At 39.9% G+C, this 24,892-nt stretch overlaps 2 protein-coding genes across 3 annotated transcripts; both read left to right on the forward strand.

The window, feature by feature from the left end:
• The first annotated feature begins 211 nt into the window (after positions 1 to 211).
• slc17a8 (solute carrier family 17 member 8) lies at positions 212 to 12,449 on the forward strand. The gene is made up of 12 exons (XM_020078796.2): positions 212 to 805; positions 2,084 to 2,339; positions 3,110 to 3,228; positions 4,878 to 4,992; positions 5,321 to 5,408; positions 6,157 to 6,243; positions 7,173 to 7,315; positions 7,393 to 7,542; positions 7,656 to 7,788; positions 7,937 to 8,047; positions 8,390 to 8,517; positions 8,950 to 12,449. The coding sequence occupies exons 1-12, from the start codon at positions 705 to 707 to the stop codon at positions 9,277 to 9,279; spliced, it is 1,761 nt and encodes a 586-aa protein (XP_019934355.1). The 5' UTR covers positions 212 to 704; the 3' UTR covers positions 9,280 to 12,449.
• Positions 12,450 to 13,133: 684 nt separating this feature from the next.
• Positions 13,134 to 24,763, forward strand: nr1h4 (nuclear receptor subfamily 1, group H, member 4). 2 transcript variants are annotated; one of them, XM_020078765.2, is made up of 10 exons: positions 13,134 to 13,386; positions 14,164 to 14,344; positions 16,823 to 17,200; positions 19,234 to 19,374; positions 20,516 to 20,658; positions 20,749 to 20,847; positions 21,182 to 21,281; positions 21,429 to 21,575; positions 23,530 to 23,643; positions 23,768 to 24,520. In XM_020078765.2, exons 2-10 carry the CDS (start codon positions 14,248 to 14,250, stop codon positions 24,004 to 24,006), a joined length of 1,458 nt encoding a protein of 485 aa, XP_019934324.1. In that variant the 5' UTR covers positions 13,134 to 13,386; positions 14,164 to 14,247; the 3' UTR covers positions 24,007 to 24,520. The 2 variants fall into 2 exon arrangements, with proteins under 2 accessions (XP_019934324.1, XP_019934326.1); XM_020078767.2 differs by lacking the exons at positions 13,134 to 13,386; positions 14,164 to 14,344 and adding an exon at positions 15,154 to 15,395 and having other exon boundaries at positions 23,768 to 24,763.
• Positions 24,764 to 24,892: the final 129 nt, after the last annotated feature.

The raw sequence follows: 24,892 nt of genomic DNA on the forward strand, positions 1-24,892 counted from the left end.
CTTGATGGCTTTGTCTTGGGTTTCACCTGCTCACGTGTTACACCCCAGCAGTCCAGCTACTCCTGTCTCTCCTCCATGCAACATGTCAAGCGTGTGCATATTTAATTGTTTGTCCACTGAGCTGCCATCAGATGAACCTAAGTAGGTGAAGGGGTGGTGCTGCATGGGGAGGTGATGATGATGATGATGACGATAAAGATGATGATGTGTTGGATGAGGGGCTGGGTTTTGGAAAACCAGCTACACCTGCCCCTCCTCACCAGGGATGGTTGAGTTATGAGATGGAGAGGAGATCTGAGCGGATCTTTCAGTTCAGCTGCAGACAAAGGGGTCTCATAATGCCCAGAGATTAAAAAGTGGATTCTGCACTTTTATTTTTTTCTTCCTTATATATCAGTCTTGGATGGATCTTTTGGAGATTAATGTTCCAGAGGCTCTGACTGAACGACACTTTGGAAGGAGGAATACTTCATCATCAGCTCTGAATCGGCTCTGATACACTGACAACGTCTGTGTTACCTCTGAGGGACCCTTGGCACCACTCTGAAGTGGAGCCAGCCCCCAGTGCCACGAACTCAGGGAGGATGGAGAAAAGCTTCTAGTGGATTTTCATCTTATTTTCTCTTAATAAAGTGTGCCAGTGAGGTATCAAGACGCTGTTTTGAGACAAAGGTGGAGAGAAAATAGAGAACATCCAGGAAAAAATGCCTTTTGGTGGGTTGACAGGTTTAAAGGAGCAGGTGTTGAAGCCTGGGAAGGAGGAGGTGAAGAGCACTGTGGGCGACTCTCTAGGCAAACTGCAAAGGTGAGTGGGTTTATGTGGAGAGTGGAGCGAGGGATGTTTGATCCACACCCCACAGTTTTTTGAATATATTGTTAGACTGCATGTAATAAGCTTTTCATTCATTGTTCATATATTACATTCACAGTGGAGATTAAAACAAGATTGCTCAACTATAAGAGAGCAGAAATATCTACTGTCACAGAGCCTGGAGGCGAGCCCATTAAGCCCAGCGTGTTCTCAGAGATCCTGACGATAAATAAATATTTGATTCTTGTGCTTGCCAGGCAATCCCTGTGATGCAATCAGAGATTTTATTTTAAGACATTGATCCATTTTTCATATCTGATGCATATTTCACAGTAGGACGTGTGTGTGCTGGAGGTGGGAGCCTTCATATAGTAGAAGAAAATTTCAGAGATAAATCACTAAGTTGGCAATTGCCTGGAAGATGAGTTTTATGTGTGTGGCATTAATATGTATGTGTTCTGTAATCATGTAGAAATACAGTAAGCCAAGAAGTGAGACATAATAAAATAATAATAACGATAATAATAATAATAATTATATTAATAATTAGAATAATAATGAAATAACAGTGTAAATATCAGATTTTCTAAATGTAATCGTTACTTTTTTGACTCCTGTGTAAATTTTTCATTTATTATTATAGACTATATTTTTCACCCATTGCTTTTATGACAGTTTAAATCTTGTGTTTTTTAAACTCATGAATATTAGTCCGTAATACATTAAATTACACAACAGCCCCCGTCACCTCTGGTCACCTCTGTAACCACTGGTTGCTCATAAAATACTGAGGTACTGAGGTGAAATAGGGAAGATTTTAGTGTTTGATAACAAAGAGCTGCTCCCAGTTTCTCGCTAAAATGTGTCCTGGTGGGGGTGTACTGCATTAAAGATCTCCTGCAGGAGAATGAGAGTATTGGAGCAGGGAGACAGTAAAAGAGATGGCTTCTTGGTTGTGGAACAGGTGCTGAGAGCAACCTGATCCTAGCAGATCTGTGACCCTTTACCTCGTGTGTCTTGGCCTCACCTCCTGCCCTCTGTGAGTGGAGAGACTTGTGTTACTGTGCTGTTTGGTTGCCAAAGGCGACAGGACAGGACATTAACACCTGAATAATGCAAAAATCCTAACATGACTTGAAGCCAAATTCAGATAACATAGAATTTATGCATGAAGGACACTGAAATTTGATGAATGATATGGATAAAAATAAATATTTTTACTTCAGGATGTTAAGATAACAAATGTTGTGTTCCCTGCTATCTGCTCCTTAGGAAAATAGATGGCAGCAATGTAGAAGAAGAAGACAACATTGAACTGACAGAGGATGGGCGTCCAGTGGCATCAGCACCACGTCCTGCTCCGTTGCTGGACTGCAGCTGTGGTGGTCTCCCTAAACGATACATCATTGCCATCCTCAGCGGCCTGGGTTTCTGCATCTCCTTTGGCATTCGCTGCAATCTTGGTGTGGCCATTGTGGAGATGGTGAACAACAACACTGTCTACATCAATGGGACTCCAGTGCTTCAGGTACATATGCCGACTTTACAGAAGCCTTTGGTTTAGATTTTTTAAGACATTTTATGAGGGATAATCTGGCCTTCACAGATTAAATTGTAGGTAATTTATTATAAAACAACTCTATTTGTGGTGTATTTGGGTCATTTACAGGTATTCAACTAAAATGGCAATCATTGGAGCGTATACCTCCGCCAAGGCCCAACTGCCCCCTAACAAAATTAAGGACAGTCCCCTATGCCTGATTTTGTCCATCAAGATTAATTGATTATTTCCTGGGAAATCTGAACCTGGATCAGCCCCCTGATCTGGATCCTCACCAAAAATTGAACGGGTCCTTCCCTGTTTCATACTGTATCCTTCCACCATATTTCATGCTAAACTCTCAGATAGTTTTGCGTAATTTTGCTTTAAAAAAACAAGCAAACAAGGTCAAAAATGTCTTGGGCGAGGTAATGAATTCAGTTTGGTTATAAAAAGCAAGTCTGTGCAACTTTTGAAAAGCAAATAATTTGCACCAATTGATAAATGATAGACCTTAGTTTAATGTTAGGAAGTAGAAAAGAGTTATTACGTTCTTAAGCAGGTATCGGGTTCTTGTTATAGCAGAGAAAATTCTATTATAATGGCAAAAACCTTTTTGTGTTTTGAATTGAGACACTGTGTGTTTCATTGATTATGAGTTCAATGTTGCATTTCTAACAGACATTTTTAAGTCACATATTTTCATCTTTGAAATTCTTCATCTTCCTCTTAAAACCATTTTCTCTCTGCCTCTCCAGATCGCTCAGTTTAACTGGGATCCAGAGACAGTGGGGCTGATCCACGGCTCCTTCTTCTGGGGCTACATCGTCACTCAAATCCCTGGTGGCTTCATCTCCAACAAGCTCTCTGCCAACAGGTCACTCACTGACTTCACGACTGTTTGTTATTCCACTGTAGCACTGTAATCTCTGTTTTACATCATCACCAGCTGAATATTTCTGGGTTTCAGTTTGTTTGACAGAAAAAAACAAGTCATTTTATAATGATGATTTGACTCTGGGTTCTTGTGAGTGAGATTTTTTAAATTTTTGTCTGACACATTTTGACCAGAGGATTAATACTTTCGATAAAAAAATAATTGTTGGTTACCACAGATACAGTACAGAGAAAAGTGATGATGTTGACATTGAAACAGTTTGATGAGTGTAAGCGTTGCAGAGTCAGATGATGCTTTGAGTCATGGTCACTGCAGGCCCTGATCATATGTTAAGAAATGATCCAGGCAAAGGTCTATAAAACCAGATAAAGGTTTTTTTGGGGGGGAGCACCTGCTCAGCCCCCGGAGTTAAAGGGTTAAAGCTGTATGGTGTGGTGAGCGGTGCTGATGGAGCAGATAGCAGTCCTGTAATAAAAGCTTCACAGGAAAAGAGGACACGCCACTGACAGAGTTAATAATGAAAGATCCTGCCTCTGATTTCTCTCTGCAACACCAGCCACTGGAATATTACAAGTGTCACTTACACACTGTTTTGGAAAAAGAGAAGGATGGGGGGGATGAGGTGAAGGAGAAAAGAGAAGGGAGCTAAGTAGCACGGCGGTGATGAAGCAGAAACTTGTGGATTGAAAGGGATGTCTTTATCTCAGTCGGTGACCGGGAGAGGGATGAGACTTGTCTCATTGTGAGGCCGACTGAGATGCTCTGACTGTCAGATACGTGGAGATATACAGGACCCCAATATCACATATCGTTCAGACACTGGGTAGCATGTGTTTGTTGTGTTTTTACCTGTTACAGACGGATCACAGTACAGTCAAGGCACTAAAATGTTGTTGCAGGAGTCTGTAATCTCTTAATGAGTGAATGAAATAATTGAAAACTACATCACTATAATAACTATCAAACCACACAATTGGTTTCAGAAATAGGCTTTTATAGGCATCATTGAATCTTTTGGGAAAAATCATAGACTTTATATAGAGATGGATGACGCAGCTCCACTCCCTCCTGCTGTCCAAACATGAAGCCAAGATATCCTGTGTATGGAGGCTGCCATCTTGCACCGATTATGTGATCATGGGATGGAGCTGTGTGACTGAGCCGTCAACCACATTGTTTCACCATATTTTTATGGCATCAAATAACAAAACCAAACACTAACTGAAAAATCACCACTTGGAAAAACAGCAGTGTGATAAAAATTGACCTAAAGAAAATGTTTAACTTGGACTTTTTTGTCACATCTGCTAACATGGATGAGGCAGGATATATGATCTATACTACAGCCAGCCACCAGGGGGCGATCAAGACCAAGGCTAATATGGGGGTTACAACAAATTGTCCTTACATTTTTCGTTCACATTAAACAAATTACATATTTTATCAATCAATAACCTGTAGAACAACCTGAACAGACCCATGCTAGCTCTTTCCTTCTCTTTCCTTTCTTTACACTAAGATGAACTAAGCTAACAACCATTTCCGTTTTGAGTAAGCATGATTCCAAAACTGTTGATGTTATGTTTAAGCCCTTCTTTTTCTTTTTTTCACCAAATGTTTTCCTACAGGGTGTTTGGGTTGGCCATTTTCCTGACATCATTGCTGAATATGTTCATTCCATCAGCAGCAAGGGTTCACTACGGCTGCGTCATGTTTGTCCGCATCCTGCAGGGCTTAGTGGAGGTAAGACAAAAATGTTGGACACCAGAATGAGGACTGGGTCACTAAAACAATGGTTTAACAATTGGGCAAATATGAACTGAGCATGGTCCCATCCAAAGTTTATAAAATCTACACAGCAAAACCTCTAGAGCTCAATAATCAACATATTATCTCATTTAACATATTTAGATTTCACTGCGACAGCTCAAGAAACAATCTAACATCCTTGAAACAAAACAAACATATTTCCCAAAATGTAGAAAACATATCTCAGATAAATCCCAGGCTTCATCCCAAGTCAAGCTTATCTTTGACATTTGACATCGTCCACGCCATGTCCCTCCTACAGGGTGTCACCTACCCAGCATGCCATGGGATGTGGTCCAAATGGGCGCCACCTCTTGAGCGGAGTCGACTGGCCACCACTTCATTCTGTGGTGAGTGATACCTCTGTTTCTTCCTCTTCTAAAAATGCTACCAAATACACTATGGTTCAACTGCAACAATATTTATCTCTGTTTGTTCAGTTTGCACAACACTATTTATATTAAAGTGGGGCTGGTCAGTAAATTAACATAAGATGAAAGCTTATTTGAGGTTTCTTCACACCATCACCGTGACAACCCATGCATCAAAACCCTCTTAACACTGACATTAATTGAACATAACCCTGAATGAGCGTCTCCATCTTCACATGTACGTTGTTTACTATCCTAATGCACTCTCCTCGCCTCCTGCTGTATTCAAACAGCAGCATTCATGATTCTGTCAGTTCAAAGAAAACACTTTAAAACACTGTTTCCGATATGGCAGAGCCAATGGATCATTTCAACACTTTCACACTGAAGCAGTCACGAAATGTAATATGTTGATTCATGTACATGGACATGAGTTCTTATTTGTTTCTTAACGGTAAATATTGACAACAGTGTATTTAAAATAATGTGTTTGGTCACTCAGAGGACTTAGGGAAATATTGTGATCTGACTTAATGCAGAAAAAGTTCACAGAGACTTTAGATACACTGTTTATGTCAGACACATTTTCATTCTACAGTTTGGACAGAAATTGCTACAATCACATTACATTAATTTCAGTGGTTTATAATATGCAAAGTTGTGAAACGGAAATATAAACAAGAGACAAGATCGTTTTTAGTGTGACATTTTTGTCCTTTATTCCCAGGATCCTATGCAGGAGCAGTGATTGCCATGCCTTTAGCTGGAGTGCTAGTTCAGTACGTTGGCTGGTCTTCAGTCTTTTACATCTATGGTAAGAGTGATGGCTGGAATAAGACTGAAATATTCCTCATGACATCACCATAATATATTATACAGGACCTGTGTGTGGTTGATAAGTGTCTTTTTGAAGACTTGCTTTGTATTAAACAATGTTTGGGATGTCTGTGTTATAGGGTTGCAACACCTTGCATGAGATATCTAATTCATTTGGTGCCACTTCTTGGTAATGTTCAGTAACTCAGGTTGTTTCACAAACAAGTTGTAAACCTTTAATCAAAGGCTGGAAGAACCTTTCAGGAATCTGGACAAAATTCCATTCAGTAAAGACTTTATAACATTTATATGTGATGCTTATTTGAGAAAAAGTATTTAGAATTTATATATACCAACATTATCCTATGGCTGGTGTGTATCTTATAAACACCAGCCATTGGAGCCCATTAAATTTATAAGTGAGTTAGCATGTGTAAGCCATTAATAAAACTACATGCCATATATGTTCATGTTGATTAAATGCCCTGGATGTTGGTTTCATGACATCTTGATCCCTGACTCACATGTTGCTCTGTGGCAGTTACACTTAGTCTGCTCTGCACAATAACTGTTATCTGAATTGCTTTTGAGTTTGATTAAATGGATTAACACTCACACAAAATTCACACCTCGCCAAACGTGTTTTAATAAAAAATCTACTCTGCTTCTGCTGTGATACAATCTCTTGATTTATTGATGTGAATTAGCATTTTCCTGTCTGGGGCTCCGTGACTCATACCTTACTCATTTAATTTTAATAATGAAAATTTTTGCGGTCCACAGAAGGTCTGGGGTTGTTTTAATTAGTCTGTCCTGTCCTCACGCTTCTCGGCAACACTTTGCAGAGCCGTCACTACAAAGATAAACATCTATTAGTGCACATGTTTAAATTTATCTGCTATGTTGTCGCTATCTTTCCATGAAAAGGAGTTTTTGGGATCCTATGGTACATACTGTGGCTCCTGCTGGCCTATGGAAGTCCTGCTGACCATCCCACAATCACTGACGAGGAGAGGATGTACATCGAGACGACCATCGGTGAAACAATCCACCAGCTGAGTGCAACTGAGGTTCGTATGTACAAAGTTGGACAGTGCATTTTTTACAACTTGACACCATCAATGACACTTCTGTCTGTCGACCACAGAAATTCAAGACTCCATGGCGTCGTTTCTTCACCTCCATGCCCGTCTACGCCATCATCGTGGCCAACTTCTGCCGCAGCTGGACCTTCTACCTGCTCCTCATCAGCCAGCCGGCTTACTTTGAGGAGGTTTTCGGTTTTCCAATCAGCAAGGTTGGTCTCGCGGTGTCTACACAGTAATTCAACCGTCAGTGAGAAACCTCCATGATGACAGATTGTTTGTCACAATCACCTTGTTGTGTCCTGAATGTGTGACCTGTCGACAGGTGGGGATCCTGTCTGCTGTCCCCCACATGGTGATGACAATTGTAGTCCCTATCGGGGGTCAGCTGGCTGACTACTTACGCAGCAACAAAATCATGTCGACCACAAATGTGAGAAAACTCATGAACTGTGGAGGTACGTCATAGTAAACTAGATGCAACACATTGTTTAATTCCTAATACTGGGAATTCAAGAGTCAGACTCACTGCTTACAAACACGTCCATGCACATTTTGTCTCTTTGATGCACTAATCCATCATCATCTGGTCCTGTGTTTTCACAGGTTTCGGGATGGAGGCGACTCTGCTGCTGGTGGTTGGGTTTTCTCACACTCGAGGAGTCGCCATCTCCTTCCTCGTTCTGGCTGTGGGCTTCAGTGGATTTGCCATCTCAGGTATAACAACATCTGCAAACAAAGACAAATCTGTGCTTCATCTGAAATTAGAAGTTTTTAGTTTGACTCCAAACAGAACTAAAGAAATAAGGTCATTTTATCTGTCTGTATATGATTATGAAAGAATCTAAAATTAAAATGTAGTTCTGCTTTTTCTTTGGATGTAACGCTGTCTACATGCCTCATCCTGCCGAACCTTCTCACTGGCCCCTCCTTCTGAATTTTTTATAGATTTACAGATAGAAACGTGCAGCAGGAACTAAACCATATTCAGTTTTACAAAATACAGGAATCCATTAAACGTAATTTTCGCATCAATCAAACACTGTCTCGTATGTTTAGGTTTTAATGTCAATCATCTGGATATTGCTCCTCGCTATGCCAGCATCCTGATGGGTATTTCTAACGGTGTGGGAACACTGTCTGGGATGGTGTGTCCCCTGATTGTTGGAGCTTTGACTAAACACAAGGTACAAATGATTCTCAACACTGTGTAATATTTTAACATGTGTTTATTAGTTGTTTGCTTGTATCTTGACAACAACTGAATATGTTTTTACATAGGTCGGTTGTTTATCTCATATTCACTGAATTTCATATTCTGTTGGAATTATTTTATGTATTATTAATTATTATGTGTTTGGTTCCATGTTTGCGTATTAAAAAAACATCAGAGAATGAATTTTCCCTCATTACATGTTAATAATATATATAAAAATATATCATGCTTGGTTTTTGGTTCTATATGAAACTTGCATCAATAATTAATAGAGCTGTGAAATTTATTATACACTCTGCAGCTGTAGTTTTTCAGATGCCATGAGTAATTCAGAGGATTTACAATCCTCAGTTTTAGTTCTATATCATGATGAGATCACTGACTCCATTCATCTCCTCCACAGACTCGTCTGGAGTGGCAGAATGTCTTTGTTATTGCGTCCATGGTGCATTACACAGGGGTCATCTTCTATGCTATCTTTGCTTCGGGGGAGCAGCAGGTCTGGGCAAACCCCGAGAGCACAAGTGAAGAAAAATGTGGCATTATTGATGAGGACGAGCTGGCGGAAGAGTCAGAGCTCAAAAGCGAAAACACGATGGCCCCCAAAATGAGTTATGGCACAACAGACAATTCATCTGGCCGAAAGCATGGCTGGAAAAAGAAGAGAGGTGTTACCATGCAAGAGGAGGAGGAACATTACGGGAATGGGGACTACCAGGACAGGTACCAGTGAGACTGGACTTCCTGAGCACTGAAATCTGGTCCCTGAGGAATTTCACACCTGTGGAAATGTCAGAAACATCCGTGAAGAAGCAAGAGAAGCAGCATTAAACACACCTCAAGGCTGCTCTGTTTCAGGCTTCTTTTGGGTCAATGTAGCATTTTCACTGTAAAGTACAACAATCCACAATCTGTAGAAACAAATCATATGGAAACAGAACAATTAGAAGGGCAAGCAGAAGAGCACATGCCGCTGCCAAGGCCCAACAGTCTCCTTTAATCCAATCGAGCTGTGTTGAATTGCACACATTCGATATCATAGATAGATATTAGTATCAGATATCAATCCTCTTAATATGCCCCACTTTTAACATGCATCCAAATTCCCTGGGAAATAAGTGATAATGTCAAAAAGTCTCACAAATTTTAAGAACTTGATAAAATATTCCTTTGTCCAAGTCCATGCCAAAATTGAATGGGTTCTTTTTTGGTCCACGTCCTATCCTTCCTCCAGATTTCATGGAAATCTGTTCTTTAGTCTTTACATAATATTACTGACAACCAACCAACCAACCAACCAACTAACTAACAGAGAGTGGAGTAAATGTAAACAGTTAAAAAAGGCTGAAATCAAACGTAATTTTATTAGAAGCCTATTTGAAAAAGAAACATCTCCACAAACATGATGAAATCAGAAATTTTACATTAAATCATTCTACACATACTGTAGACAAGTATTCTTAGTAATATACAAAAGAAATGACAAACATCCATGAAGCAGCTGTTCCAGAATAACATATCGGCCTGTGCTGATCGTTCTCCGCCTGTGCAAACGCTGACTGAACTTTACGCAGCTTTCTTTGAAACGTGAATAGTTTTTGGCATTTTTCATGTCGGCTATGCAATGTGAATGTAATAATGGGTCTGACAGCAGACCACAGTGTTGATGTAATGAGCCTTATTGTTTGTTTGTTTTTGCTTGTATGTATTTGCTGCTGCTGAATGATTACAGTCTGTAGCCGCAGCGCTCGCCTCCCTTTGTCAGAGCAGATCTCAGTTCTCCATCCATTTGTGAGGCGCATCTTCCAGCATTATATCAGCTCCATTATTTATAGTGTTCTGAGCTCATAATGGGCTGAAATGGATGGTGACATAACTCTGTGAAGCTTTTAGTGTAACTCTATTTATTCTTTTGGTGTTTGTCTTTTTGCAACCTCTCAATGTTTCATACATGGAGACCCAGTTTTTTTTTTTCTTCCAAAAACGATGTAGGCTGGTGTTTCACTTTGATCATAGAAGAGTAAAGACATTCACGCTCATCCTTCCTCACTGCTAATGATGAGACAGTCCGTTTTGTACAGTAAATTATGATCATATCGTTTGAGAAAGCATTGATTTGATTTGCACTTTACTTGAACACACCAGAGATGTAATGAACAACATTTCTATTCTGTATTCAGAATGTTTAGAATCATAAAATCCATAAAAAGCGTCAAGGTCCTGGATTTTTCTTGTTACTTGGTGTTTTCAAAAAATATATATAAATAATTTATCATCAAATGACAAATTGTGCTGTTGATGTGATGAAAAACAAGACTGTGAACTCTGTTTTAATGATCAAGTGCATGGCCTAAAGCACAATAATACATTTAAGATTTTAAATTTGTGTCCAAAATGTTTCTGCCCAGCGCACATGGTTCGAAAGGGTTTGATTCAATCTTTACTAGCTATCGGTGCCTTTTGAATGAAATGAACCAATCAGAGTGACGTCTCCATTAAAACTCAAGTGCTTGCACCCTGGTGGATTAAGGGCAGATTTGTCAGGTTGTAAAAAAAGAAAGATTTTCTGCTTCTCTTCCCTCCTTCTCCGAGACAGTTTCACTTTGTGCATGAAGAGACATCTGTGTCTGCAACAAGTGTATATTGTACAATGTCCCCTTGAAATAACAGTGACATACTGCACCGCTGACTTCAGACCAGGTTTTCATTGGTTTCATCGCTTTCTACTGACCACACCCCCTTTTAAAGGAAACATATTAAGTCCATATTCAGGTTCATTATTTGAGCGTTGTTACTTGAAAAGGTTTAAACGCTCTAATATTCAGAAAAGGCTTCACTTTCCTCTAACGTCCATTGCTGCAGCTATTGTCTTCAGCCTCTGTCTGAACATGACATCATGAATACCTGGACGTATCAGCCGTAGTACTGACGATACCAGTTTCAGGAGTTTCAGTGTTTTCTGCTACTTGAAACAATGATAACAGTGATGTTTATAAAGTAACTTTAAACATTTGCTAATAAGCACTACCTAAATGCCTTAGGATGGAATTTGATGGTAAATCTATATACAGTTTTTGAGATATTTAGCCCAAAACCATACATGATGACCTCATGGTGGCGCTTGAAGAAAAGCATTGATCATCAAAGTCTTCAAGCTTCAACCGTGAATGTTGATTTACATTTAACAGCAACTGAGATATTTCAGTCTGGAACTGAAGTGTCATCCCTGGAGCCACAGAAGGATAAATAACAGAGAGGCGAACAGGCTGATTTAAAACTCTCCCACTCTATCGTAGGACTGCAGCTCTGCTTTTATTTTATTTTATTGTTTCCTTCACTTCAGCTTATTTTCATACTTATTATTTACACAAAGCTTAAAGGTCATGAAGGCAGTGTAACGTCTAAGTTACATTCTATTTATCTTCTGACAGTATAAGCTGTCCCTAACACGGCCTGTTTTTGTTAGCGTGCTTAAATATTCCAAAGGCAGCTCTGGTTCCCATCACTCTGTGGTAAACATCCTTTGTCTTATCTGGCTTCATCCGCCTGCTTCATTTTCACCACGAGGAGGATAATTACTGGACAGGATATTCCTCCCCAGAGTCAAACTCGCTTCTCACATATACGTAACAGTTATAAATAATTTCTGTGCAGTTGGTGGTCAATGAATAGTGTATTGATTATTCCCTCCTGCATGCTGGATGATAAAGTTTCAAGGCCACGGACTTTGTTGCTGGTCCTGACAGTGTTCCTGCGTCCTTGAGCGCATGTGGTCGATTACGTTTCTGTTATTTCATGTGTGCGTCACTCACAGTGTGTCAGGAATGAGTAAATAACACAGAAGTGAAAGGAAAGACGAGAAACCCAGACCATCTTCTAATATGTCACCTAAACCTCATGAAACCAAATAAAAAATTGTTTTAAATGAACCTCATCAATAGTTGTGAGAACTTCGACTACTGTACGTGTCCTCCTCTCTCCAGAGGATGACCCTGCTGGCTCAATCCTCACATGCCGTCAAACACAGACCACATAGTCCACAAACAGCCGATGGCAAAGGTTCTGTTTATTTCAAAGAGACTTCTGTTGACTCAGAAGGGCCTTTGGATGGAGCAACAACCCATCAATGATTAAGCTTTTATTTTTTTTGGACAAATTTAGGATTATAAAGACATCAGGGATTTGAATTTCAGCTTGCATGATGATCCTGGAGTGCCAGTTTAAACAAATGTGGCGTAAACGACTTTGATCATTTCAAGGAAAGGTGATTATTACACAGTCTGATTTCACAGGTTTTATGTGATTTCCTGATATTCTGATGCAAATATACTATAAAAGAACAATGAAAATGATTTTACACCAAAAAATACATCATCATCCAGTGTTTTTGTTCAGAGATTAACAAGATATTTTAACTTTTGGACTTTGGACTGATAGCAGCTCATCTGCTCAGCGTGCTCATAGCATATGTTTGTGTAAAGCTGATGACTGGATGTATGCTACCATGTGTGATGTTTGTGTATGTGGGTGGGATTTGTGCCCCTTGTCTGTTAAGAGGGAATTCATGAGGCAGCCTCTTGTCTTGTTATGATAAAGAGGGATTTTTTTCCTGTTTAGTTGGGAGGGGTTGACATGGACAGTTTAATTAATAACCACCATCCATTTCTCCCTGACCTCAACTAGTCACACATGTTCTCACTGGAATCCAGACACAAGCGACCTAATGTTCATCAGCGACTATTGGTGGAGCTGTAGAATCACACTGTGGATAATCAGAAACAAGGAAAGAAAAGAAAAACTGGTACCAGGCAGGGATTCATTATTAACCGACTGGAATAAGGTAAGAACTACAAGATTGAGGATTTATGTATTTCATGTTCTCGAACCGATGACTTCCTATGAGCCACTGGTGAGCCTCTGTATCTGACAGGTGGAGAGGTACATGCTTGGCTGTTGTGTGGGCTGTTGGTGTGGACTGGAGGTTTCCATATCCTTGTGGGCTGCTTTATTCATCTCAGGGGAAATTACACTGCGTTGATTAAAAAATAAATGTGCCAAGTGAGGACTATACAAGTATTGTTTCAGAAGAGGACCTTGTATATGTTTGAAAACATGTCTGTTATTCATGAGACATAGACTCATCTACAATTCAGCTTTTATCATAAAATTAAATTAGTTTTATTTGCAAATGGAGAAGTTGAAAAGATTATATTGTGTTTTGAAAAATGACCTTAAAAAGACGACCCTGATCTAGAGATACATGCTATCACGTGGGCCCTACAGACGTAACGTGTAATTGGTATGAAATGGGATAAGTCATAAATTTACTTCTCAGACAGAATGTAAAAAGTAAGGTCACCTCTTTTGGCGTGTTGTCAGGGAGGCCTTGCTGTGGCCTGACCTCCATCCCCCACCTCTCCACAGGCAGCTACCGAACAGATCCCCCCTGTGTGGGTGAGGAGACCTGTCTGGTGTGTTGATGTGGAGACTCCCAGGCTGATGGTTAATTACTCTGTGGTGCAGGTTTCAGAGGATCCTGTAGAGCTACAAGAGTGTTCAAGAATTTTTCATTTTTTACAATGTTCCACAAATTTCTCTGTTTCTGTGCTTGTTACAGAAGTGAACAGAGGCGTACCACGGTTCTGTGGCACAGTGCAAATCTGTGTTTTTTTCCTGTGCTGGTGCCCAACGACCCTCCTGAATGAATGAGTGGGTGGGCCCCGACATCAATGTGGTGGGACCGCTGCAAATCCCACCCAGCGATGAGTTCTCCATCTCAGAGAGCGCCCACTTGTTTGGTAAGTCTGCTTGGCTGAAAGAAGCTCATGTGGAGCCTCAAGTGCTAATACTGGTATGCAGATATAGTGACAGTGACAACATCAACATGCTGCAGGTATAATGAGTACACACTAGTACTACTATCACACAGCTGAGGCTCGTGCGAATAGTGATACTTGTTTTGAAGGTGTTTGGGCAAACTGAAATTTTGACCATATTATGATTCTAGATCAAAAAACCAGTTACTTGGCCCCCCCCCCAGAAACCAATTACTGTTATAGTAATTTACTCTTATGGAAATGAATGGGTTGGACAAAATAACGGACACACCTGTCTACTACACAAACATGCTCTTAAATGATCGTAAAGCAGAATCTGAACATTATAAGTCTTTGCTATGAGTCTAAACTGTACAAGGCTTTGGTTATTATTACAACCTAACAGCTACCAGATACAACAGGTTGATTATTCAAGATCCACCATCAACCGACCCGAAAGTGCTGCAGTTGAGAGAGCAACCAGCGCAGTGAAATACAAAGGTAAAATAACTGATCCTAAAAGGTAATAAACTATAAGACAGCAGGTAGATAACAGTCAATCCACACTTGCGTCCATTAACTCTTAAGTGTGCACATGTTCCTCATACTAATGCATAGACAAACAAGTTTGCGGACATCTCTGGCCTACAAATCCAGGCACAGCGCACAGTAGCAGTCAGCCGGTACCATCGCCCCGATCTGAAAATGACTTTAAACATTAGCCGGCTACTTGTAATTATGTAAAGACATGCGATGTTTGTGGTTAATGAGTAGCTGCAGCAACCTTTGCTCCCCTTGGGATTTCTCAAGCAAGCGCCAAACTAGCTTTGTTCTTCATCTGCTGTCTTCACGTCTTGAGATGACGGGTTTTCCATCAGTATAAAGAAATGGAGGACAATTTCTTTTTTGTCGGGCAAGAAGAAAGGACTGACCCACAAAACAGAAGTGCACTGTCGAGATCAGAGAGTTAAGTCTCTGAACAGTGTGTTTGGTCACACTAAGATGGCCATGGTCCAGAACAAGTCATCAAGAGGTCAGTGATACATGAAGTTTACAGATATTGAACTAGTATTAAGAGTAACTGCTTGTTTTAATGTTAATATTTCACTTCATTTGAGGGATCAGTCTTCTAAACACTTTACTCATCACCCCACTTCATGTCGTGAATTTAACATATCTGAACTCAGTAAGACTGAAACAACATTATAGGATCACACAAACATTCTTGTATCAGTTTCAAAAGTGCCAACTTGTTTGGAGTGGAGTTAAATGTCATTCTAAAAGACACAGTGTGCCCTGTGCAAGTCAGCCGTTAATCATTTATGGGTTTATAGTATGTGTTGTGTGTGTTGCCGACTACTGCTGAGCCAGTTGACTCTCAGAAGCACTTCAAATAAAACTACTTTTTTATTACAGTTCAGGTTCCAAGGATAAATGTGTTGTATGTTGATCAGATTGTAAAGTAAGAAGTGATCAATAAAAATTACTTTACTTAATTCAATACTGATTTTCTTTGCTATCTGACAGATTTTTTATCTTTAGCAACATCGACTGTTACAACAGTAAAATAATGATATTAAAGCAATATTGCACAATATATTTATTACCTTAGCCAATGAGGTTTGTTAGTTAACTTTTCACTGATTTCCAAGAGAATGATTAAAGTGATAAAAATAGCAATAATTTATTAGATCTTGATGAAATAAAATCATTTGGGGAACTGATATCAATTTGTGTGATTTAATTTATTGGGACTGTTGAGTTTTTGCCAAGGTATATGATCCACTGAGTGCCAAGATAATATGAAAATACCAACAGATTCACATACACAAAATATAAAATTACAAATTCACTGAGGGAAAAAAGGAAAGCATAAAAAACAAAAACAGCACAGACATACCTTTACCCACCCTGTCCCCAGCATCCAGGCCACCAACTCTTGTTTTTTAAGGTTTGTTGAGAGAATCAAACCTCAATAACTGATCGGATTAGAAGCTGATGACTCTAAATCTACAATGTCTGCATACATTAGAATCCAAGCAGAAAGGGAGAGGGAGTTAGGAGGATTCCAACAGATGGCAACCAATATTTTCACTACTGTAAGACAGACAATAGTGCCAACTTAATATTCATTTCAATGTCTCTTCTTTGGTATGGTATCTTCTTGGTACATGTTGCTGAGAGTGAAAGTTCATTCATGACCTTGAACTTGTCAGTTTAATATTTACTCAGGGTCCAAGCTTTCAACAACATTTTATGATCAGCACATCAAATTTGCAGAATTGACACATGAAATGCAAATTTATACCATGTGACAACAACTTGTTTACCTCAACCTGCCAAGGGAGGCATTGATATTTATTTAACAGCTCTGATGAAAGAGACTAATGGATTCTGATTTATTGCTCTTTTTTCTAGGTCAGACTTATTTTATTCATCATCCTCCTCCTCTTGTCTCAGATATTCTGGCAGATCACGTCAGTCCTCTCCTGCCGGATCCTGACGTCTTACCCTTCGCGGTCTATCCCAGCATGCAGTACCCGTCCATGGAGCCAACCATGCCTCCCGCACCATACTACTCCAGTCAGAACTACTACCCCCAGTACAACGGAGACGAGTGGTACTCAAACACAGGGATATATGAACTGAGGAAGGGACCCTTGGAGGTCAGCTATGATGCTGAGATGGAGGAGACGTCTGCTATGGTGTCCACCGTGTGCAAGAGGACCCGGCACATGTCACAAGCTGGAAGGGTCAAAGGGGATGAACTGTGTGTTGTGTGTGGAGACAAGGCCTCAGGATATCACTATAACGCTCTCACCTGTGAGGGCTGTAAAGGTGAGATCAAAACATGCACACATGGTGTATTAAGCCTTTATGTAGTCCTGTGTGTGTGTGTGTGTGTGTGTGTGTGTGTGTGTGTGTGTGTGCGCGCTTGTGCGTTCGTCCAGTTTGGACCATGAAATAAAGGGCAGTCGATGATAAAAGTAAACCACCTTTCAGGGATGATTATTTTCACTATTGGTCAGTTAGTTTTGCTCAATAACAGCAATACCTTTTTCCCTAATTCATCAAAACACAGGAAAAATAAATCGACTAAACCTAAAATTAACAATTCAAGTGGCTGTTAATTCAATCAAGACTTAAAAAATATAGCAGATTTAATCTCTGCTAATCAAGCACTAAATTACAGTCATCAACTAACAAATTCAGCTGTAATGCAAAACACTGTTGTGCACAAATAAGACATTTGTCCTATAAAAACTATGTCCAGAGTATTTTTGTTCAGTTTTAGATGTTAGTGTATTTACTGGACTCAGGCAGGGTTTGCACTGTTTAAAGTAAATGTCCCGGCCCAGTCGTGGCAGTTTACATATGAGCAGATGACATTTGGCCCACATTCCAAAATTAAGTTATTGTCTTTAGCTATTGACTTTTCGGGGCCACCCATGAAAGGGCCGCTCATATCTACAGTCCAAACAGAAGCTGCTGAAGAGGAATATGTGAAGCACATGAATATTCTCTGTGGCTGCAAAAATAAATAAATGTCTGATTCAATCATATTTAGCTGCTACCACTTCTGTTCACGCTGGCAGACTGCTGCAGATTCCATGTTCCACTACAGGCCAGGAACATGTAGCAGATCTATGGATGACACTGTAAATGAGGAAATATATCAGTTAAACTAACACTTTACAACCGAGTAAATGTTTTCCGTGGCCTTCAGCGGCTCCTGCCCATGTTTTATGACACTGTGAAATGTGCTGTGATTCCTGCCAACTGCAGGGTGAATGGATATGAGTGTAATTCCACACGGTGAGTTTGGACAATGCCTGGAGGGCAGCAGGGCCTGTCCTGCCATTGACCGAGAATAGGCTCAGGGCTACCTGGTACTGCTGCCAGATTGGGTTCCCTCTCATCTTTCTGCTACACAATGCAGGAGCAACCTGAGCTCAGTTACTCTAATGCATGACATTGTGCTTAATGTTGGATGTCAGAATGTCTAATGACTGTTCCAACGTTATTGTGTGTGTGTGTGTGTGTGTGTGTGTGTGTGTGTGTTCAAGGGATTCTCTGTGTGACATTATTAGAACAGTGTGTGATTTGTTAAACTGTAACTTTATTTATTGATGATTAGATTCATTACTTTTGAATGATCATGGTTTAAAAAAAACAGCAGAATCTGCACTGTGGTGGAAAAACCCTTTATTTTGAAAAGTAGTAATTATCACACCAATGTGAATAATAATTGCATTTGTATGAATTAATTATCTTGGAAATATTCAAAGTATCAAAAGTATTAAAACTTGTGATGCAGAATGTTTATGTATTTGATTATTTGATGATTAGGATTATTAATATGATTGAATTGACAGTGGCACTTTTCTATTCTTATCACCGACCCAAAGGTCAATCTGCTTTACAGTAGAAGTCACATTCATTGGTTGATGCATTGGTTGATGGATGACGCTCTACCTCCTGAGCCAAAGGCATCTATAAAGCATTAAAAAATAAGCAGCATTTTACTGTTGTAGCCGGTGGAGCTACTTATAAATATTGTATCTTGTGTAGAAGAATCTATGATAATGCATAAAAGTAAAAATGAGACTAATTTGAATGACATTAGTTTTTTACAGAGACATTTGTGTTGATCTATCAAAGAGGAAGAAGTACTTGATACACACTTGATAAACACTTGAAATTGTTAGTAAAGTATTTGAGCAAATGTACTGAATATTTTACTTTCTATCCCTCCACTATGGAACAGAATATTGAATATACTACTGTATGAAATCAATTTCTTTATGAAATTGCAAAATGTCTTGGCTTTAAATCAGCGTGTTTTGTACCATTGTCTTTACCATTTTCAGGTTTCTTCAGACGGAGCATAACAAAGAAAGCTGTGTACAAATGCAAGAGTGGTGGAAACTGTGAGATGGACATGTATATGCGCAGGAAATGTCAGGAGTGCCGGCTCAGAAAGTGCAAAGAGATGGGCATGCTGGCTGAGTGTGAGTATCCCTGTATGTCCGGAGGCTCTGGTGCCTGCTCGTGCTGACGAGGTTCAGAACATTCCCGTTGATTCATCTGATGACATATTTCAGACACTTGTGCTATATTAAAAAATGCCAATAAAGGAAATTTACTACAGGGTGTTTGTCCTAAAAAATTCAAGTATGAAGCGTACCACACATTTCTGTGAGGACAGAAATCATAAAGGTGAAAAATGTACTTTCTCTTGACTCTCTTGAGGATTATAAGATGTTGGGTCCATTACGAGCCGTCAGTTGAAAAGAGCAGGAGGATAGACTGGACTCCTGTTGCTCATAAATAGTGCAGGGAAGCTGTGATGAATATTGCAGGGTGGCATGACTACACCTGCAGGCTCAACCAGACCTCAACAAATTAGACCTTTTAAGTCACAGTGTGAAAAGAAAGATGAGGATTTACTGGAGACGTTGATGTTTTATTTCTTTCATTACTTTCCTCTCTCCAAATCAAGTCTTTTATAAAGAGAGAGACTATCTTTCTTTTTGATTGAACTTGAAGAGAAATGGACATGTGAAGGAATTACACAGTTTCACATTGATTTCTTATTAATACACGTTATGGGTTGACAGACTTGGGATCTAAAACATGTTGTGAGGCCAATATGACCTTGACCTTTGACCTTTCCCTACCCAAAACTAATCAGTTCATCCGAGAGTGTGAGTGAACATTTGTGCCAAATTTGAAAGTGTTCTTTTCAAGGCGTTCTTAAGATAATGCTTTCATAAGGCAAAATAGAGATTGGCAAGTCACAGTGACCTTGGCCTTTGTATCGACCACTAAAATCCAAATAGTTCATCTTTGAGTCTCTGTGAACGTTTATTTATGTGGCACAAATGTGCTTTATGACTTGTGGATCACTGACAGGTAAAGATCATGTAACAGTGGATTTAATGTGTCATGATTAAATGTAAACGGCAAAAATGACAAAAGAAGAAGTGAAGATCTCAACTTTCAACAGCATGTCTATGTGGATATGTACAAATTTCCATAACATTGTGGGTTTTCTGATAAATAAAAACTTATAACTGCATGACACTGCTGTTGAATGAAGAGCTGTGAGCTCTTCAACACACATAATGAAGCCTTCATCACTGCTGGCAGGTCTGCTGACAGAGATCCAGTGTAAATCTAAAAGGCTACGGAAGAACACCAAGGCCTCTCCGGGACAGTCGACTGGAGACGAGACCGAGGGGGCGGACAACGCAGACAACAAGCAGGTCACCTCCACCACCAAACTGACAAAGGTCCTCACAAATACACTGATTTTTTCACATTGTGATGGAATAATATGAGTCACATCTGAATGATGGATGTTTTCTGTTTTTTTAAAACAGGAAAAAGTTGAAATCACCAGAGCGCAGCAGGCACTCATAAAGGTCATCACAGATGCTTATAACAGACACCAAATCCCTCAAGACGTGGCCAAAAAACTGGTACGTTACCTTAATATTGTTTCAAACTTCTTTCTCTTTTATCTATTCTGATTATTGTCATTTAAAATGTCCACGGATGAGCTGTTTACAGGTTGCCACAGAAAGTTTGCACATTTGTATGAAGGCCCTAAAGTAAAAATCATATAAGACAAATACTCATTTACCGTTATTTTCCTTCAGGGCCACTGTACATGTTACAGTAAAGACATTAGACTACTGGTGTTCATCTGCTGAAGTTTGGGAATGGATTGTTGACATGCTTTAACATCATCATAGATAAGACAGAGAGCATCACCACCACACTAATGGTGTAAACTGTTTACTGTTTTTGCAGCTACAGGACCAGTACAGTGCAGAGGAAAACTTCCTCCTGTTGACAGAGATGGCAACGAGTCAAGTTCAAGTCCTGGTGGAGTTCACAAAAAATATCCCAGGTATTATCATAGTTTGCAGATTCTGTAGGATACAAATAGTTTTAATGAATGCATCTCAATGTAGGGACCATGACATAGTCGTGTCAATAAAAACACAAGTTGCCTCATTATTTCTTATTGCATTGTGTGGCATCATCTCTCTGGCAGGCTTCTTGTCTCTGAATCACGAAGATCAGATCGCTCTGCTGAAGGGTTCGGCTGTGGAAGCCATGTTCCTGCGCTCAGCTCAGGTTTTCAGCAGGAAGATGCCCAACGGACACACAGAGGTTTTAGAAGAGAGGATACGCAAGAGTGGTGAGTCAGCTGATGTAGTGCACCTGAAAATGTCTGTGTCTGTGAGTTAAACTTATCTTACTCAGGTAAACTAGAATAGAACTAGCACCAAATTACCGATGCTCATGGATATCAGCCACCTTAATATGCTTGATTTTTCATCTGGATCCATGAATTACTTCTGAAAAGTCTGCAAACTAACAAACACAATAACTGTGAGCATCTATACGTTCATCAGCTAAAATCTAGTGACACTTGCAAATTCAACCACAGAATATTTACTCCTGATTCATGACCTACAAGCCTCCCGGGCCTTTGCTCCACCAGCTGCAGCAGGTTGAAGCTGCAGCATCGTGGCAGGTGTAGTTCCACCTGCAGTCGAGCTGCCAAGTCTGGTCGGATCCTCCTTGAATAATTGATCTGCCTGATCTGTGTGATGCAGGTGGGAGATGTGCTGACCTGTTGATCTCCAGGGTGGTGTAGGTTACACATGCACACACACCCACATTGGGTAAAATGTCACTGCTTTTAGATATGTGTGTGTGTGTGTGTGCGTTTGTGTGCGTTAGCTATCAGCTAATTTTAACCAAAGTAGCACTTGGTTAAATTCATTAAACACTCAAATAGGATGTTTCTGCTATGGAAAGTTATTTTTCTCACATAAACAACTGTCTCTCTATCTACACATATAAGTCACATTAGATAGTTGACTGACTGGTGGTTCGAAAAATCATTGATATGTATACGAGGTGTCATTATGTCAACCAGGCCGGACAGTTCGACAGTCAGCGGCAGTGATGGCAGGAGTGTGTGTGTCTGTGTGTGTGTGTGTGTGTGTGTGTGTGTGTGTGTGTGTGTGTGTGTGCGTGTCCCTCGGCACATGGCTGGCATGAATAGTAGGGATGGGAGATATTCACACTAAAGGCCAGTCTGGGAGAATCAGGGAGCAGAGCTGTCTGAAGAGACCATTGTTTCTTATCAAAACATCAAGAATGCTATTGTCCACTTCTCTCCCTCTGAGCCCCACTGGCATTTCTGAACGCTCGATGATGAGTCTGAGCAGACAGACCCCAACCCACCCGTTAGTTTGAAATCTGAATGCAAATATTTAAAATCATACAGAGAGTGCTTTGTAATATTAAATCGTCATTTACTATTTAACCAACCTTAAGAGAAGCTGATTTGATATGAGTGGTACAATAACTGTTCAATAATTTGAATTCGCTTGGTCTTTGGTCAGAGATGTGTTGTTGTCCAGCTAAATAACACCAGCAGAATAATTCTTTATGTGGAGAGGTAGATCTGCTTCTGCCCTTTTGTGGAAAACACGTTTTATTTTCTCGGCTGCATCTACAGTAGATGAATAATAATGCAGATCAGAGAGGACTGTTGATTGACGGTCCCGGCTCAAAGTGCAGAATGTTGTGCAAGACAAACTCTTTACTCCACTTACATTTCCCACATCTCTTTCTTTAGATTAACTCTTATCTCCATCAAGGAGAGTCTATTCCCCCCTGTCCCTATGTTACCTCTGCCAAGAAGATTTTTTTTTTTTCAACATTCACCATTTTCCCACAGAATGATTCCTGGATCTTGATGACACACATTTAGGGGTCTGATATTTATGAGTGTGTGGAATTTGAAGCAGATACAAATAGAATAGTTATAGTATAGTTTTTTGAAATAAGTTCAATATGTTGCTGACAGATTACAGTGGATTTTAAACTCTATTGTTAAACTTCATGAGACAGAATCTCATGTATCAGTTCTGCTGCTGCTGTTTTCTGTTGTGAGACGTAACCACGTATTCTTCCTTTTAAATTAGGTTGTTGTTACTTTGATACTGTTTATGATCTGAAACTGCTCTAAGAAACCAAGACTTAAAGACAGCTGCACCTTGTTGTTCATAAAATAATGACTATAAAGAATATATAAAAAGCCCCAAATCTTTTTTTGTTGTTGTCATTTTCTGCAGGTATATCAGAGGAATTCATGACACCCATGTTCAACTTTTACAAAAGCATTGGTGTACTCCACATGATAGAGGAGGAACAGGCTCTCCTCACAGCCATCACCATCTTAACACCAGGTATCAACAACTTCCTAACCCAGACAGGTTATGTCACCATGTGAGCTGTTTATACCAAAATCTATATCCACAATCTTTGATCCCCTAAAAGACGTAAGTGTACCATCACTCTTCTTGTCTCCAGATCGGCCTTACGTGAAGGACCAGCAGGGTGTGGAGAGACTTCAGGAGCCCATGCTGGAGGTGCTGAGGAAGCTGTGCGTCCTGCAGCATCCGCAGGAGCCGCAGTACTTTGCTCGTCTCCTGGGCCGTCTGACGGAGCTGAGAACACTCAACCATTACCACGCAGAGATGCTCACATCGTGGAGGATGAACGACCACAAATTTACCCCCCTGCTCTGTGAGATATGGGACGTGCAGTAGGAAACGGAAAGAAAGCGTTGCCTTGGAGGTGATGACATTTAGACTTGTGAAACAAAAGTCACCATTCAACTACATCATGTGGAATGAAGTCCCTGCAAAGCTTGTGTTGTCCCACCTTGATGGCATTAGACATGTAGGGACTCACACCATCAATACGTCTATTTACTCACACATATAGAGAACTTTGAAATTATGGAGGTGTTTACAGCACAAAGAGGAAACTATTCACAGGTTTGGATTAAGCAGATTAAGACTTCTTACTGCTGTGAACATGTAAATCATCATGTAAAGCAGGTTGAAGGCCCAGCGTGATTGGTCAGACAAGTACAAACACTGGAACTCATTGAAAGCGAAGGGGTGCTCATATAACGTCTAAAGATTTTAGACGACTTTCAGTTTGATATTTGCTTCGTTTATTTTTTATGCATTAAACTTCATACAACTTGCTTCAATTAAATGCTATAAATATGCTAATGTTTTATGTTCTGTCTCAATAAATTTTAAGATGAAAAGGTAAAAGATGAAGCTTGTTTTAATAAATGTTGGTCAAAAGAGAGGAACCCGCTTTTTCATTGAGGAGAAGCCCTACAAGTAAATCATCTGGTAAATCAGGACTCCCCCTGCATAACTTAAAACAGCAACTAACTAAACAATGACATTTTTTAAATAAAATATTTATGCCCATATTCAAAACTCTAATAATTCATTTCAGTGGGGAATAAAAAAACAACATAAATATTAATAAAACTGTTGACTTTCTTTCTTTCTTTCTTTCTTTTTGTTGTTACTTGTAGTAGCAGCGGCCTGAATGGTTGTTGCAGCGACAGTCATTCATTCAGTTTGTCCAGTTTATCTCTCAATTGTCCTTTCAGTGCTGAAAACTGAA

This window comes from Paralichthys olivaceus, chromosome 7, assembly GCF_024713975.1.
Source record: "Paralichthys olivaceus isolate ysfri-2021 chromosome 7, ASM2471397v2, whole genome shotgun sequence".
NCBI classification, from domain to species: Eukaryota; Metazoa; Chordata; class Actinopteri; order Pleuronectiformes; family Paralichthyidae; genus Paralichthys; species Paralichthys olivaceus.

Bases quoted from the DNA above. Each gene is read 5' to 3' on its own strand.
- slc17a8 (XM_020078796.2), top strand. From the start codon at position 705: ATGCCTTTTGGTGGGTTGACAGGTTTAAAGGAGCAGGTGTTGAAGCCT. The intron at 7,789-7,936 runs GTACGTCATAGT...GTGTTTTCACAG, and splicing joins AAAACTCATGAACTGTGGAG to GTTTCGGGATGGAGGCGACT. The intron at 8,518-8,949 runs GTACAAATGATT...TCTCCTCCACAG, and splicing joins GAGCTTTGACTAAACACAAG to ACTCGTCTGGAGTGGCAGAA.
- nr1h4 (XM_020078765.2), top strand. From the start codon at position 14,248: ATGAATGAGTGGGTGGGCCCCGACATCAATGTGGTGGGACCGCTGCAA. The intron at 19,375-20,515 runs GTGAGTATCCCT...CACTGCTGGCAG, and splicing joins GATGGGCATGCTGGCTGAGT to GTCTGCTGACAGAGATCCAG. The intron at 20,659-20,748 runs GTCCTCACAAAT...TTTTTAAAACAG, and splicing joins CCACCACCAAACTGACAAAG to GAAAAAGTTGAAATCACCAG.